Genomic DNA, 17,204 nt, shown 5'->3' with positions numbered 1-17,204 from the left:
GATATTGAAAATATAGGATGATGAGTATACTAAATTGGGTGTTGATTACACAGACTCTTACCCTCGATTTTCTTCGTGCAAGTAGTATAGGTAAAGAAGATATGGGCCTGTACTTGATAGGTCGAAGTAGGAATCCCTCAAGATTTTCAAGTACCTCCTCGACAAGACGGGAGCAGAAAATCGCGGTGAAGTGGTAACAGTCGGGCTAATGGCTCGGAGACGATATTTTGTTAAACAAGGAAACCTTTTATCCCTCAAACCACCCCCCGCCCCCACCCATCTCTCACATCTTACGAGAACATTCTCGAGAGACCAGGGACGTCGTTAGATTTTCAAACGTAACCCGATTTTTACATCATCGAGATCTATACAATCCTCGTATTGTTTTTATTTCAATTTCAATTCTACTATTACAAAAACATTCCGGTTCAGTTTTGGATTTGATTGTGTTTTTTGTTTTATATACTTAACACGAATTTTTTTTGTTCAATTCCGTTACGCGTATTACAAATATTGAACGAACAAATGAACAAAAAAAAAAACAAGGAAAAGAAAAAGAAACGAAATAGATGGACACATATATTTAGTGAGAAGAACCAAAACCCCCAATAGGATTTTAAGATGGGATAAAGAAAGGAATCCTGTTATAAAGGCGAACGGCGACGGCGGCCCTGCATTGTCACTTTGGTTTTCTTGTCATCAAGAAAGAACGAGCTTGAAAGTGTGAACCACCGACCGCCACGACAAGATGTCACCTGTCGTTTCTCACGATTCGCGCCCACGCATATCTCGCTTCCGTTTTCCTCGCACATTCTTCCTTCGATCCCCTTTATCTTCCGAATCTTTCCATACTCTTATTCTTATTCTTCATGCTTTAACTTTATTCTCGATATATTATATTATATATGTATATAATTCTTCATAGGATTTCATTTATCATGCTCGACTTTTTGTTCCAATCAACAAAAATCTATTATATTATCCCAATTAAAAAACAAAGAAATTAATTATTACGTAATGATAACACAGATTTTTCTTTCTTTTTAACGAATTAAAATTAGATTTTGATCCAACGTTATTTGGTTATTAATTGTATGAAGATAAAAAAATGATTAAAGGAAAAAAAAAAAAAACGAACTTTGGTTCCGGCCGGGATCGAACTGGCGACCTTCTGCGTGTAAAGCAGACGTGATAACCGCTACACCACGGAACCGTTGTTAATATTCATGCAAATTTAATCTTCATTTCCGGATATTTTTATTATATATAATATTGAAAAGTATTTTTTGTTAATCAAATATATAATTACTATCAATTTTTCTACGATATATTTCTAATAATAAAATTGACGAAAAGAAACAAATATCAATAAGTAAAAAAAATTGTATCATCATATCATTTTTAATCGCGTTGTTTCAACTTTGATCAACGTAGTTTATAATAAGAGGAAATCAAAAGTTACTAATAATAATTAATTGATCAAAATGTTTTCAATAAAAATATATATTTAAAGTCAGACTTATATATTATATCTGTAAGTATAATTAAAATATTATTTGTCAGTATTATTTAAACAAAAATCATCGTATAATAAATGCATAGTACTTAACGTTAAAAAAAAAAAATGTGTCCACGTGTCGTAAGTTTGCAAAATGGAGTCATTTGTCTAATAGGAGTGATAAATAATTAATAAAATATCGAAAACCCTTCATAGATGAGACGTATACATGAATTATATATATATAAAACATTCCTATTATATTATAATTATGTTAATACTAAATCCCAGATCCGTTGGTAATGTTATTTCAAACAAAGTGGACCAACGTTAAAACCAAAAGCCTGATGAGGTAAACCATAATCGAAAGGATGAAAATCTATAATCGGTAATTTATCGAGTTTATCCGCTTTAACATTAAATACCGTTTCACTTTTACTCTTACGGGATTTACAACCATCAACGAGAACAATTGGTTTGTTATTATTATAAGAAAATTCAACGTCGTTTATACCTAACAAACGTATCGACGAATCATAACTATTGTTAGGTGCATTATACCAACCTATACTGTTCATACAGGTGTATGTAAAATTTTGATAACCCTCCTGACTGAGCAAACGTAAAAAATTTAATTGAATATCACCAATGGTCTCGTAAGTGATCTAGAAATGACATAAATTATTGTTATTTTTTTGTTATTGTTTGTCTTCATAAATATTGAAAACTCACTCGAAATCCACCACGCAAATTGGAATACCAATTGCCTTTGTCATCATCCTTTCTCCATGGTATATTTGGCATTTGACTACTGTGAGTATCCGGGAATACACAAGTTTCCCCCATATTTGTCATATTGCAATAAACATAAACGGCATCGTCAGGCATACCTAAATTAGGATCAATCCAGTACCAACCTGTAATTATGAGATTTATTTATTGATTAATTATTACGAATATATTTTTCTAAAGAAAGATAGAAAACGAAAAATAAATCTGTAATACACTTGCCATCATTGAAATGTGGATGACCGTAAAATAGATCTTTACAAGTTCTAACAGGATTTTCTCTAGTACCAGTTGGTTTTCTTATTCGATCCAATTCTTGTCGCATACTGTAAATAGAACTATAAACGTCTAAAAATTTCGATCCTAATTCGTTGCCATCGTCCTTTTCTATTTCCTCTTTGTTTAAATCATTCTCCTTCTTTTCGTTATCATCTTTTCTGAAATTATTTTGACAACGTAAAACAAAAAAAGAAGAAAAAAAAGAAACAATAAAAATTGCGTATATTATTTTGTTTAATTTTAATCTTTTAATAATTAATAATCCTTACGTATCTTCCAAAATTTCACGTTTCCTTTTATACAAGTGCGACTGAGTGAATAATAATTCAGGTGGAATCATTGGTTGTTCCGCTGGAGGACCAGGTGGACCAGGTGGACCTGGTGGTCCTATATCACCTTTTGATCCATCGTTACCAGTGTGACCTTTGGGTCCTGGTGGCCCTTCCAAACCAGGTAAACCCGGTGGTCCATCGTTGCCTTTCAAACCAATTAAACCGATTGGCCCTGTATTTCCTTTAGGACCTTCTGGTCCGGTACTACCACGTATTCCTTTTTCACCCTTTTCTCCCTGATCACCTTTCATTCCAATCGGACCAATATCACCACGATGTCCTTTAATACCTCTCCGACCTCTATCACCTTTAGGACCTCTTGGTCCTTCAGGACCAACTTTCCCAGGTAACCCAACAGCTCCTGGAATTCCTGGTTGTCCAATTTCTCCCGCTGAACCTGCCAATCCTCTTACACCGGGTAAACCTGGAGGACCTGGCTGGCCTTCTGCACCTGGTCGACCTTGAGATCCCGGTATACCCGGTGGTCCAACTTCACCTTTATCTCCTGGCAAACCTGTATTACCTTGTATTCCTGCTGGCCCTTCTGGACCCTATATCGAAATGTGTATCATATATTTTATTAACTAACCATGCTCTGCTCATCGAATAAGAAATTATCTTTTTTTTTTGTTTTTTAATAGAACTAACCGGTCTTCCTTGTGTACCGGTTAAACCTTCTTTTCCAGTTGGCCCAATTTCGCCTGGAGGTCCAGGTTCTCCCGGTCCACCATCGTCCCCGTCTTTACCGGGTTCTCCTTTAGGACCTAATAACCCTGGCTCACCTGGAGGCCCAGGAAAACCAGGAGAACCAACGTTTCCTTTCGGTCCCTCTGGACCAACCGGGCCACGATTTCCAGGAGGACCAGGTGGACCTGCTTTACCTTCTTCTCCTTTTTGTCCCGGAAGGCCTTGTTCTCCCTAAATTATTTATACCAAATAATTATTCCCCGAAATGATTACTATTAAATAGAAAATAAATTGTCTTTTTTTTTTTAACCCAATTAATGAAATAATATTTACCGTATTTCCATCAGCACCAGCTACTCCTGGAAGTCCAGGTAAACCGCTATCTCCTTTCTCTCCTTGACGACCTTCGAGACCTTGCAAACCTTGTAAACCGTCTGCACCTCTCGGCCCTTTGTCACCTGGCTCTCCTGGACTACCTGCTGGACCAGCAAGTCCTATTTGACCCGTATCTCCAATCTCTCCTTTTGATCCTGGTGGGCCAGGAAGACCTTGTGGTCCTACAGGTCCCGCAGGACCAGGTACACCAATTGGACCATCTTCACCTTTCATTCCTTGTCTACCTATTTCACCAGGTGGTCCTTTTTCACCTGTTACTCCTACTAAACCTGGCTCTCCCCGTGGTCCTTGAAGTCCCGGTGGCCCTACTGGCCCCTAATTGATTTATATACATTTTTTGTACATCTCTTCAAATTAAAACATTTAATATTCTTAGTATATATATATATATACTTACAGTTGAACCTTGAGAACCTTTAAAACCTTTTTCACCGGGTGGCCCAATATCTCCTTTATCACCATCTTCTCCTGGAACACCGACTGGACCAGGAGGACCTGGTAATCCTCGTTGTCCTGGTAAACCATCTCTACCAATCGGCCCTGGTAAACCAGCTTCACCCTAAATAAAAATAAATATATATCTTTTATTCCGAATCAAATAGAATATACTTCTTATTATAATCATTTTATACCCTTTCGCCTTTCAAGCCAGGAGGACCAAGCGGTCCTTTCGGGCCTTGTCTACCTTCCGGACCTATAGCTCCATCTTTTCCAGATTCTCCTTGAGCACCTTTGTCTCCTGATGGTCCCGGGAAACCAATAGGTCCCATTTCTCCTTTCAACCCAGGTGTACCCTACAAATTAGCAGCATAAAGATTAATCATATATTTTACAAATGAAATAAATTTAATTACATAAACAAACCAACCGGCAATCCAGCCAATCCTCTTTCACCAGGAAATCCGGGCAATCCTGTAGGACCAGGTGGCCCTTCTTTTCCAGGTAATCCTTGAGGACCAGGTGGACCTTCTTTACCTTGCTCACCTGATGTACCAATTTCTCCTGGTACACCAGGACTACCAGGAATACCAGGCTCACCTGGCTGACCAGGTTCTCCAGGTGAACCTTGTGGACCAATCACACCAGGCGATCCAACTGGTCCTGGAGGGCCAGATTCACCAATTGGCCCACGTTCTCCTGGAAGCCCGGGAATACCATCCTTTCCATCAAGTCCGAGTTGTCCCGGTGATCCTACAAATCCACGTGGACCTTCTATTCCTGGTGATCCAGGTTCTCCCGGTAATCCTGGAGGTCCTGGTTGACCAGTATCACCTTTTGGACCTGGTAATCCTTCGGAACCTCTTCTACCACGAACACCTCTGAAACCCTTTCATTAGATATCATTAAAATTTGCAAATATTTATATTTTATCACCAAATTTTCTATTTAAACAAATCTATTTGAATTTATATATTATTACTTACTCTGGGACCTAACTCGCCACGATCACCTTGTAAACCATTATTTCCCTATACATAGAAAAAAAAAAAAGAAAGAATTATATAATTTATTATATTACAACTACTTTTATAATAAAATATAAAGAACAACTTTACCCTTTCCCCCTTTTCCCCGCTCAAGCCTTCTCTTCCAATCTGACCTTTATCACCCTTCTCACCAGGATTTCCCGGATATCCAGCGAAACCAGGTACACCTATTTTACCTTTTTCTCCAGGTAATCCAGTCGGACCCTGTTCACCACGAACTCCTTCAAATCCTTTTGGTCCTTCCGTACCTTCGACTCCGGGAGCTCCTTGTGGCCCTGGTTGTCCTCTTTCTCCTTTCATACCTGGATCTCCTTTTTCCCCTTCAATCCCTCTATCACCTTTTTCACCTCGATCACCTGGTAATCCCCGTTTACCATCGTCTCCTTTCGGACCACGTATGCCAGGAAATCCTATAGATCCTTGTGGACCCATTATGCCTTGTTCACCTTTCAAACCAGGAACTCCAGGATTACCTGGATTTCCTGGATGACCATCTGCTCCAGGAAGACCTGGTATACCAGGTTTTCCTTGTGGTCCCTTTTACAAACAACAAAAAACTTATGTTAATATAATATTAATTGATTAAAAACATTAATCCGACTTACAGCTAATCCAGTTGGTCCCAAAGGCCCCTGAGGACCAGGTGGACCAACAGGTCCCACTGGTCCAGGTGGACCAAGTGATCCAGGAGGACCCGATAATCCAGTATTTCCTTTCGCACCTGGAGAACCTTCGCTCCCGGGTATGCCAGGATTACCTGGCATTCCCGGGAAACCACGTGGCCCGATAAAACCTCTCGGTCCCTATGATCAAACATTTGTCTAACTATTCTTAACTTCTTACCCCCGCCCAATATACAAATAAATATTCGACAAAATTTCTTTACCAATTCGCCAGGTAATCCTGGCAGACCAGGTGGTCCATCGTCACCTTGCATTCCTTCATGACCAGGTAATCCTGGTTCACCAACAGCTCCTGGTGGTCCTCTCTCACCTTTATCTCCTGGCAAACCTGGTAATCCAGGTGGACCTTGTTCACCCTTTATACCAGGTGGTCCAGTAGGACCACGTTCTCCATCTCTTCCAGGTCTTCCTCTTCTACCTTCCCTACCAGTATTCCCAGGTATTCCTCTCTCTCCTCTAGGTCCAGGCTCACCTACGTCACCTGGTTCTCCCTTCTGTCCTTGAGGTCCCGGAGGCCCATCAGAACCAGGAATACCAGTCAATCCCATTGGACCCTCGCTACCTCTCATTGCTACCATGTATTGCGATAAAACTTGTTTCAATACTTCTGTTTGAGAATCAGGACCTTTTTCATTTCCTTGCTGACTTATTCCTATCGATGGTATCATAAATACGTGACCAGGTGGACCAGGTGCACCCTGTACACCTGACAATCCATCTTTCCCAGGTTCACCTTTTTTACCAGGTGGTCCAGCCATTCCTGGTGGACCCGGGTAACCCCTAGGTCCTGGTGATCCACGAAGATTGTAATATTTGTAATAAGAATCCTCGTTTGTATTCGAACTTGATGGTACATTGTAAGATACGATTGTCGGATAAATATTTTCTTCCGTTGTAAAAGTTTCCCTCGTGTAACTCTCTGTCGTAGATACCTCGTTTGTATCGTACGTTTGCTATATAAAATGAATTTATAAATTTGATATTTAATTAATTGAATAAAACGATGAAGAATAATTGAATCTTTACTGTAAGAGATTGTTCGTTGGTTTCCATAGTTGGTCTCAAAATAAACGTGTAATTCGTAGGAACGTATCGTAATGGGAATGCTTTTAAATCATCTTCGTTGTAATTATCTTTCTCGTTATCTTCCATATCATCAAAATCATCGTAATTGGTATGCCTATCGTAGACAGATATATTCAAAGATTTAGGTTCATCTTTTTCTTTGCAATCTGGTGCAAATATCGTACAAAGTTCGTACGCGGTATCCGGTGTTGGTGCAATCTTCAAAAGTTCCAATCCTCCCTGTGATGTACAAAATAATAAATTCTTCTCTCTCTCTTTTTCTTTTTTGTCTTTTCTATATTTTTTATTATTATATTATATTAATCGAGATATATTATAATATAATATATATATTAAAAAATAAATATATATCACCGACCAAATATATTTTCTCTTCCATAAGTTGTTGACCAATTATGACGATACCATTTACGTTAATGCTATCCGATAGATTTCTTTTCAATTCTTTCGTTATTTCTATTTTGCAATCTAACAAAAGTGTTATTGCATTTCCCTTAACGCTTATGCTCAAACGATGCCATTTACCATCGGAAATATCTGTACCGAAAGATATTGATTCTGCCATGTCTTCGTTAACGTTGTCAGAAGTATCGTAAAAAAATGTTACGTCTTTGCCGATTGATAAAATCATTTGTTCCTGACCACCATCGTCGTAAATTGAAAACAATGTTGCCATGGGATAATCTATATATATATATACAATTTGTTATTGAATACAAAATCTCATTAGATTCGTTTAAAAAATTAGACAATAATTTGTAAGATATATGAATATGATTATTTTTATTTGTTCATTTATATCATTTAATTTATCGTACTTACCAAGTTTGGTTTTGGCAACAACGATAATAGAAAAATTATTGATCAATCCGTTAGGAAAGACAGCATTGGTGTTGATAGTTAATAAAGAATATTCTGCGATATTATATGCAACAGTATCATTTCGATTACATCGATTATTTGTAACAGTTACACCACTGGGTTCTTGATACATCCCAGTACTTTCCATAAGATCTACGACACCATTTTCTACGATATCAAAAATAATTCAAATGAAAAATAAAAAGAAAAATCGACCGAGAGAGACAGAGAGAGACACGTATAACAAATGGACAATTAAATTGCATGGATGCATGGATGCATGCATGCATATACGTGCAACTCTAATAAGAAGCGTGTCTCTTTCGAAGAACGCAAAGTGTAACGATGAGATGAATAACTAGAAACCTAGTAACCCATGAACCCGTAAAACATAATTCACTTTATTGCAACAAACGAGTGAACTAATTCTGTCATTGACTGAAAGAGAAATCGCTATTTTTTTTTCTTTTCACGTGGAAGTAAAACATTGATCGGTAATTCAATCAAATGAAACGTCCAATAACTTCGAATAAAGATCCTTAATTGTTTCTTTATTATTATTATTATTATTATTATAGAAACGTATTAGGGTGTATCACAAGTTCGTATATTTTTTATTAATATTACCAAAATAAATTTAACAAAAATATATTAGTTATGCAATTTATATTAGACAATTTATAATACAATAAACGTATGAATTTTTGCATCACCCTAATAGAAAGAGATATAATAATGAAAAGAAAAAAAAGAAATTGAAGGAAAACAATTTGAAATAAAGAACGATATTAATAATAAAGAAATGATTTCATTAGTATTCATGCAAGAATAATCTTATCTTATATATTATCATTTATATATAAATATCTAAACAATATATAAATACCTATATCACGTAGATTAAAATCAGCCATCGTAATTCCAGGTAATGCGAATGGAAGAAAAACAAGGACGACGTAAGGGTGGATGATAGCACAAACAAATCGTAGGGTTCTCCATAATTGTTTGATGCGATCTAATTTATGCATGCTAAAACTTTTCTTTATGAAACCATGGCATTCCTTATCGAAACACTATTATACAAAAAAATTAATTATATAAACGCGCGTTTATATATATAAATTTTATTTTATTCAAATATGATCCTATTAAATGAAACTAGAAATGTTAAACTTTCTCTCTGGTTGATGGTACGAGACCCTCTCTTCTGGAAAGAAGAACGAGACAATATTTCTTTAGCTTAACCATCCCACCTCCTCTTTTTCTTCTTCGTCTTCTTCTTCTTCCTCTCCAATCATTTTTGTTCCCTCTCTAACTATCTGATCCCTTTGATCTCTCCTTCTCTCTCTCTCTCTCTCTTTCTTTTCTATTACTATTTCTTCTGAAGAAGAATATATACGTTCCGCGTGTACGCATTCCACACATGCGCTTTTAATGACAATTCCGCGTCTCTTTTATTAACACTGATTCGAATAACACGTGCTTCACGTATCGCGTTAAATATTAGACCTTTCTTATTATTATTATTATTATTATTTTTCTTTTTTTTTTTCTCTTGAAGAAATATATATCGGTAACATATATAAGATTTATGTTTAGTATATATATGGGTATTAATAAAAAGTAATTCTTTTTTTTAATAATATTTTTGATTTCTAGACAATTACCTGGAATCAAGTAATTTTCTCTTGATATAATAATAATAATAATAATAATATTAATTGTAATTTATATTTATCTTAGATAATAATTAGAATTAATAAAGATTTCATCAGAACGAATGCAATGAAGATGCATTCGCAGACGTTCAGAGATTAATTGCTTCCTTCCTGTTTTAAATACTACTAATACTTTATTATTATTATTATTATTATATTTTCTGCTATAGGTATATCATAATATCTTAATAAATCAAATTAGTTTATCGCATTGGCGTAACGTTGAATATATACAGAATTTATCAAAGTTTGAATTCTCTAAGAATTTGGTATCCATTAAAAAAGTGATAATTCACTTTTGGTAACTTACCAACAGAATTACCGACAGTAAAAAAATTATTAGTTAATAAGACGAACAATTATGGATTTTAAATGAGCAATTATTGAGCAATTACAAGCATTTATTCTTTTCTTTCTGCGGTAAAAATTTTTCGGTAAGATAAAAGTAGAGCACTACTATTACCAAAATCAACTTAGTCATGTTACTAGAATTTCAATATTTTGGAAACTATCTTATTTCCTAGTAACTTTTAATAACTAGTAATCTACACAAAGTGAATGTGTAATTAAATTCTATATACATTTAAAAGCAAACAACAATTAAAAATCTAATATAAATATTTGGTTTTAATTATTAATTAAAGGAGTTTACTCGTTTAGAACGATTGTCTTGGAACAGATACAGGAAAAAGATTTACTAGATTAAAAAAAAACTGAAATCATATTGGAGTTAGACAGACCGGAGAACAACGGACAAACAAAAAATAAGCAATTGATTTGTTACATTATTGATAAAGTTATTGATATATATAGAATTAGATGTCAAAAGATTTACAAATGTTTATAATTATATAAAATTTTATTTTTTATATATATAGTACTCTTAACATTCGTCGGTATAATAAATTGTAGCGTGTTCACTAATGCGCGGAAATAAATAATTCACTAAGGAAAAATATTATATGAATATTTATTTTTATAATGTATCAAAAAGGTCTCGTATAAAATATGTGATAAACTTAACAAAAATCTTAAAGAGGTAAGCGGAAGTAGTAGCTAATTTCACGTCTTTATTTCCTGCTTGTCGGTACGCGTGTTGGAACGGAAGTATCGTCTTTGTAACTATGGAAATATTARTGTTCTCCTAGAAGCGCTGTTAGCTGTGCTAGAGTGCTAGTGCTAAAGTAGTTTGCTAAAGAATGAGCAGTGAGGATGGCGGCGCTAGTTGTCGCATAGGATGAAGTGGAAATCTGCTTATCGACAGCAGGTCGCTACAAAATTGCATCAAATAGCACTATCTAGGGGAAGAATGTAGTACTTTTGACATTACTGATATTCCAGTGTGTCAAAATGCAGTTGAGTTGCAACCTTTAGATATTTAATTGTTTAAAAATTAGATATTATTGGATAATTGAGGAATAGTCGTTAATGCTTTTAATTGGTTAGATTTCTTTGTAATGTTCTTTCTATAAAATATATAATGTTCTGATAGAAATATCATGAGCAAACAAAATGTAAATAAAGAACATTCTAGATAACTTTATAGAGAAATAGTAATTTATATACTTAATTAATATGCGTAAAGCAAATAAATAATTTGTGTGAACAGATATATATTTGTGATTAGAGAGAAGGAAAATATATATAATAAGCAATAGCATCAATTTTGCTTATAAATAATAAAATGGAAATGAATCTAAACGTTGATTTAACAGAAAATAATATTTCTCGTAGAAAGAATGGTAAGTGAGAATGAAGAATAAAAATTAAATAGTGTCAAATATTATTTTAACAATTTTATGTTACACTAGTAACAATTAGTTAGAAAAATATTCTATGTATAATATATTTTTTTTATTATATTTCCTTTTGATATATTATCAGTTCACGAATGGACATGGGATGATAAATACATATCAGAAACGGCAGAACTATCAAAGTATAACTTAGAAGTTAGATTTCATCCAAAATTTAGTATTGGTACAGCTTATGTTAGAGGTAATATGTCCTTGCAAAAAGGAAGACATCACTATTGGGAAATTAAAATGATTACGCCAGTATATGGGACAGATGTAGTGAGTGTCATAATATTTAAATAAATTACAAATCAATTCCTATACGTGAAGATAAATTTGTTAATTACTACGTATATCAACTATATACTAAAAGTTATAAATTAATATCCATAGATGATCGGTGTAGGAACAAGTAAAGTTGATCTAACAGGTTTAAAAGAAACATTTTGTTCGTTACTTGGACGAGACGAAGAATCTTGGGGTTTTTCGTATAAAGGTTACATACAACATGCCGGTGAAAGCAGGGTTTATACTGGTCGTTTCCGTAAAGGAAGTTTAGTAGGTGTACATTTTGATAGTTGGAAAGGAACAATACAATATTTCTTAAATAGAAAACCTTTAGGTACATAAGCACTATTTTTAAATACTACTTTAGTTACAGTATTAAAACAATTAATTATAACACAGTGTAGATAATTAATCGTTCGAATTTTGTATTAAAAATTTGTCGTATTTTATAGGTATTGCATTTACCGGATTACAAAATACAACTCTTTATCCTATGGTTTGTTCAACAGCTGCTAATAGTAAAGTTAAAATAAAACTTTGTTCCTCAGTTCCTGTATCTTTACAAATGGAATGTTTATCTGTACTACAACCTGTACAGAAATTATATCTTTCTAACGCTTTTCCTGGATTAAGATATTTATTGACAAGTATCTTCGTTGATATCTTGCATAAGCAATATGGTTAATTAAAATTTTATTTAATATACATATAATGCATAAATATATACAGGATGTCTGAGGTTCTTCTGGCTGAGCTGTGTTAGTGTATTCTATGCAGACAAAAATCTCTGACAACCTGTATATTAACAGAGTGATAAGAAAAAAAGGTCAGATATATTTACAAATTATATTATTCAATAAAAGTAGTACAAAATGTTTAATTTTTTAAAATGAATATAATAATAAAAGTTAATTTACATTGTAAAATATTTAGTCCTTTTTTTTTTATCACCATGTAGATATAAATATATTAAATATTAGAAAACAGGAGTACTATTTTTGTAATTATTATTTTGTAGGTGATCATAACGATGATGACGATGAGGATAACGATAACGATAATACTAGTAGTGATGAACTTTTTGAATTTTTACCCGAATTTCAATGTTTAAGTCAATTGGTAAGAACCTAAAATAATATATATAATATAAAATAAAATTTAAATAAAAAAAGATTTATAAAACGATCAACTAGAATTATAAATGATTTTATATTATTTATAAATGATAGAATTCATAAAATCATTTGACATTTGTAAGCAAGCTTTAATTTTGATCTTCGTGCATTTCCATTTTTATTAAAAGATCATAAATATAATACTTAAAAATGATTTCGAAATTATAGACTACCAAACAAATGTATAGAAGTATATATAGCTTACAAATAAGTCTATTAAGTGTTCATATATATACATTTGATGAATTGTTAGAAACATGACAAGTCCATAATTGATGTATAAATTCTATAATACTGATCAATTGCTATCGGTATCTTTTATAATACAAGTATATTTATTTAACAACTTTAGAATTGCCAAACTATTAACTAGATATAAATTATGGACTTCTTATATAAAGCAAATTGCTTAAAAAAATTTATTATGCAATTCTATTTAATTGTAATAAAACTTTATTATATATATGTTATAGAAATAACTTATTGTACCTTTCGAATTTTCTTTTTAGTCTTTACTTCAGACTCCGTTTTACTTCGTTTTTTATTTAAAATATTCTTAGTGTTATCGCCAATTTTTGCACAAAATAATACAGCTTGCGCCCAACCAGCCAATGGACCCCACAATTCGCGTAAATATTTATTAATTTCTTCATTAATTTTAGGAGTTACAGTTTTTTGTTTTCCTAAATGGGGTAAATAATTATCTCTTGCAACTTGAAATATATGTGTATCTACTGGTATCGCTTCTAAGTATCCCAGAGACATTAAACAAACACAATCTGCAACTTTAGGGCCAACTCCAGGAAGTATCAATAATTGTTCTTTAGCTTCGAAATATGATAAAGTACTGTTACATTTACATAAACTTAAAAGCCATTTTTTTCCACCGAGTTCTTGCAACTTTTTAGCAGTATTTGCTATGTAAGCAGCGCGATATCCGAATCCTTCCTTTCTTAAAATAGATTCTACGTTATCTCCTTGTAATAATTCCAATGTTGGAAAATCAAAATAATCTTTCCCATCAATGGAACAAATTTTCTTACCGAATAGTATACATAATTTTTCCACCATGCCGGATATCCTAAAGTGGAACAAAACTTTCTCCGTAAAATAAAATGAAAATACATCCAACTCTTTTCTTTTTTCTTTTTTATATGAGTTATAAATCAGTACAAACATTGAATGCATTATAACAAAACAAACTAGTACAAGTAAAATGATTTTGAAATTGCATTAAAGTAAATAAACCAGTAAAAAAAAGTGTTGGGTGTATATAAAAATAATGAGAAAACAAAATGTTAACGTGCATATATGTTTATACCTTTGAATATTATTGTTAGAACTGCAAATGAAAGCAAAAAGGTTTTCCAATACATCTTGATTCAAGATCCTAACACCGTCTACTTTATCGGATGATTTCTGAAAATGTTTATCTACTTCAGTCCACTTTTTACAATGATCTAATAATGATATATCCAGTCTGAAGTACCGTCTCAATATTTCATCATAATTATGATCATCCGATAATGAACCATGAACCGTATAACTTATACAGGTATCATTCTGAGTTAATGACCATACAGAACTGTTAAAAACACCTCGATATCCAGTTTCATAGGGAAACCATCTAAAATATTAATCATCATACTTGCATGATATAAAGAACAAATAAAAATATATTTTGATTGATTAATCATATATTTATATACATTTAAATGCACGTATATATATATATATATATGTATATTCATATTTATAATTAGATGAAACATAAAAAGAAAGAATTTACAATTATTTATCAATAATAATTTTTAAAAAAGTTTTGATTACCTGAAACTTTGACCACCTTGCAAAGTTATACCTAAATTTAATTCTTTGGAAGAACACTCAATCATTTTCTTGCTAATGAATTTTTTAAACATAACAAATAACAATTACAAGGCAATCTTTGTTATATCAATATATTTATTTAAAAAATAACTAATATTTATATTTACATTAATATCATCTAAATGGATGCATGAAGATAGTTGCAGAATTCGACTTTGCTACCACCTAATGGACGTTTTAGTAACTAGCTACAAATTAGTGTTTTCTAACTTAAAAAATAAAAAATCGAATATTTGTTAAAGTTTCTTGCTATTTTGTAAGTAAGCTTTAATATACGATATTGTTTATTTTAAGTTATTTTACTTCGTTGTATATTCAAAAAGTAAAAGAAAAAAATGAATTGTATAATAATTCACAGTAAAATAACGTAAACTAAAAAATACTTTTGGGGCGGACTAAACATAAATACTTTGTTAAATGTATACAAATATAGTTACTAAATTCACAGTAAAGGACATTTAAGTTAAGTGTAAATAAATGTAGGTTATACACTAGTGGACAAAGGTCAGTTTTTGTTAGTGAAAACAAAGATGGCTACTTGAACAGTTCATCAGAATTCTTCAAGCGGAAACGTTTGCTAATGTAAGTGTGTTTTCTACAATTTGTCATTTTTCTTTATCGCATATAAATATTTCATCCAACGGGATTGTTCAAGTATATATATAAGCTTATAAATATGTAATGATATTATGAATAATTTCTAATATGATAAATATTAAAAGAATATAATGTTAACATAGAATACTACGACAAGAAATATGAACGTGCCGCCATTTCGTTTGTCCAATCAGCACGCCGTAAGTCAGACGTTTTCTGGTCACCGCGGGAACAGGATAGTTAGTTGCTGATAAAAATCATTTCTGATGTAGTAAGTATAATAATTATTAATTTATTCTGATAATTAAAACGATTTAACAACGATCTTGATTGTCCTTACGTTATTTTTGTTCTTTATTTTGTTGTTCATTATCATATCTTTGTACACTACAAAAATGTAAATAATATAATTAATTAAAATGCAATTTTTAAAAAAGGTAATTATAGGATAATTAAATGTCGATGATTAGACGTTACTTTATTGGAAGATAGAAGTTACAATTATATCTTATTCAATATTTCTCGTACATATACAGCCTTACAATATATATATATATGCCTACATTTATTTATTAGAATATTATTAGGAATTCCAAAAATTTGTTAATGTTAGAATAATTATAATAATAGTATGTTTTACTTGTTGGTTTTTACAAATCTCATTCATGCATAAATACAATCATACCAAGTATAAATACATTTGCAAATGTATTTTTTAAATTAAACGAGAAAATATTGAAAAGAAAATGTTGAAACTGTATAATTAAATAAATGTAAAATTTGTCAAAGTGAATATAGTTAAAAAATTCAATCGAAGTCGCTTCTTAGCTTTTTCTTTTTTTTTTTTTTTTAAAGAAAACAAAACAAAATTTTGTAGGAAAATATATATGATTTGATGAACAAAAACTCATCTTTTAATTGAATTTTGAATTTATATTGGTAATAGTAATTTTTGAATAAAATAATATTAAATAATAATAATAATAATAATATAATGAGATATGTGTGTGTTATATTACTTTTAATTGGGTATTCTGTCAAGAAGATAAATTTTTGTATAAATCAAATATCATTTGTTCCTATTTTTAAAAATTTAAATATTAGAATATTTTTTTTCACAAATACACCCGCAGACAAACGATTGAACACACACACAGACACGTAAAAAATGAAAGAAAGACAAATTTGTGCGTATTAATTTTTGAATTAAAATAAAAAGACTATATCAGTTATTAATATATACATAAATATTTAAATATTGTATTAGGTTGTTCGATAAGTAATTTCGTAAGTCACTTTTACCAATATTAAATTTAATTTTAAATCTCATAATCATTTTTAACATTCGTCAAATAATTTGTTTGTTTTCTTATTATTCGATATTACTTTTCGAACAATCTAACTAAGATATTTCTAATTGTTGATATTTGATCTATTATATGACATTAGATACGATGACGATGTTACAAATTTCAATTTTATAGATTACAATCTTCGCGATTAGATTTGTTTTATTTTATTTTGTTTCTTTTTTTTTTTTTTTTATTGTCGTTTATAACAATGCGTAATTTATTATACATGCACATATTCATTCAAGTTTGTAAATTATTCAAATCCCCGTTACACCGATGTGTGTGATATA

General features: G+C 31.8%; 3 protein-coding genes and 1 non-coding gene across 6 annotated transcripts; 1 reads left to right on the top strand and 3 right to left on the bottom strand.

Annotated features, from left to right (window-relative positions):
• Window positions 1-1,140: 1,140 nt before the first annotated feature.
• On the bottom strand, window positions 1,141-1,213 carry Trnav-uac. Its single transcript has one exon. It is a non-coding gene; the product is annotated as a tRNA-Val (tRNA).
• Window positions 1,214-1,565: 352 nt separating this feature from the next.
• On the bottom strand, window positions 1,566-9,302 carry LOC106788612 (collagen alpha-1(XI) chain-like). Its single transcript, XM_014752028.1, has 17 exons — window positions 8,985-9,302; window positions 8,060-8,266; window positions 7,596-7,921; window positions 7,178-7,456; window positions 6,355-7,104; window positions 6,074-6,271; window positions 5,538-6,005; window positions 5,406-5,450; window positions 4,850-5,308; window positions 4,614-4,775; window positions 4,379-4,540; window positions 3,919-4,296; window positions 3,547-3,816; window positions 2,836-3,449; window positions 2,510-2,724; window positions 2,231-2,415; window positions 1,566-2,163 (listed from the first exon to the last, which is right to left on the bottom strand). The coding sequence occupies exons 1-17, from the start codon at window positions 9,124-9,126 to the stop codon at window positions 1,804-1,806; spliced, it is 5,220 nt and encodes a 1,739-aa protein (XP_014607514.1). The 5' UTR covers window positions 9,127-9,302; the 3' UTR covers window positions 1,566-1,803.
• Window positions 9,303-11,145: 1,843 nt separating this feature from the next.
• On the top strand, window positions 11,146-13,558 carry LOC106788617 (SPRY domain-containing SOCS box protein 3-like). Of its 2 annotated transcripts, none has more exons than XR_001381914.1 (5): window positions 11,146-11,558; window positions 11,701-11,891; window positions 12,006-12,234; window positions 12,353-12,726; window positions 12,919-12,998. XR_001381914.1 is itself a non-coding variant. In XM_014752034.1 (5 exons), exons 1-5 carry the CDS (start codon window positions 11,501-11,503, stop codon window positions 13,029-13,031), a joined length of 819 nt encoding a protein of 272 aa, XP_014607520.1. In that variant the 5' UTR covers window positions 11,146-11,500; the 3' UTR covers window positions 13,032-13,558. The 2 variants fall into 2 exon arrangements, 1 of the variants encoding a protein (XP_014607520.1); XM_014752034.1 differs by having other exon boundaries at window positions 12,353-12,580; window positions 12,919-13,558.
• Window positions 12,944-15,138, bottom strand: LOC106788616 (N-glycosylase/DNA lyase). 2 transcript variants are annotated; one of them, XM_014752032.1, is made up of 5 exons: window positions 15,073-15,138; window positions 14,906-14,977; window positions 14,397-14,702; window positions 13,565-14,156; window positions 12,944-13,027 (listed from the first exon to the last, which is right to left on the bottom strand). In XM_014752032.1, the coding sequence occupies exons 1-5, from the start codon at window positions 15,081-15,083 to the stop codon at window positions 13,013-13,015; spliced, it is 996 nt and encodes a 331-aa protein (XP_014607518.1). In that variant the 5' UTR covers window positions 15,084-15,138; the 3' UTR covers window positions 12,944-13,012. The 2 variants fall into 2 exon arrangements, with proteins under 2 accessions (XP_014607518.1, XP_014607517.1); XM_014752031.1 differs by having other exon boundaries at window positions 14,906-15,112.
• Between the last annotated feature and the right edge of the window lie 2,066 nt (window positions 15,139-17,204).

The sequence above is a fragment of the Polistes canadensis genome, unplaced genomic scaffold (assembly GCF_001313835.1).
Source record: "Polistes canadensis isolate GaletaPanama2010 unplaced genomic scaffold, ASM131383v1 scaffold_145, whole genome shotgun sequence".
Lineage (NCBI taxonomy): Eukaryota > Metazoa > Arthropoda > Insecta > Hymenoptera > Vespidae > Polistes > Polistes canadensis.
This window is presented reverse-complemented; position numbering and strand designations above follow the sequence as displayed.

Coding starts and splice junctions, on each gene's coding strand:
- LOC106788612 (XM_014752028.1), bottom strand. CDS start 9,126: ATGCATAAATTAGATCGCATCAAACAATTATGGAGAACCCTACGATTT. Junction 8,267..8,984: donor TTTTAATCTACGTGATATAG/GTATTTATATAT, acceptor TTGATATCGTAG/AAAATGGTGTCGTAGATCTT. Junction 7,922..8,059: donor TGTTGCCAAAACCAAACTTG/GTAAGTACGATA, acceptor ATATATATATAG/ATTATCCCATGGCAACATTG.
- LOC106788616 (XM_014752031.1), bottom strand. CDS start 14,997: ATGTTTAAAAAATTCATTAGCAAGAAAATGATTGAGTGTTCTTCCAAA. Junction 14,703..14,905: donor CAAGGTGGTCAAAGTTTCAG/GTAATCAAAACT, acceptor TTAATATTTTAG/ATGGTTTCCCTATGAAACTG. Junction 14,157..14,396: donor TCTAACAATAATATTCAAAG/GTATAAACATAT, acceptor GTTCCACTTTAG/GATATCCGGCATGGTGGAAA.
- LOC106788617 (XM_014752034.1), top strand. CDS start 11,501: ATGGAAATGAATCTAAACGTTGATTTAACAGAAAATAATATTTCTCGT. Junction 11,559..11,700: donor TATTTCTCGTAGAAAGAATG/GTAAGTGAGAAT, acceptor ATATATTATCAG/TTCACGAATGGACATGGGAT. Junction 11,892..12,005: donor CAGTATATGGGACAGATGTA/GTGAGTGTCATA, acceptor TAATATCCATAG/ATGATCGGTGTAGGAACAAG.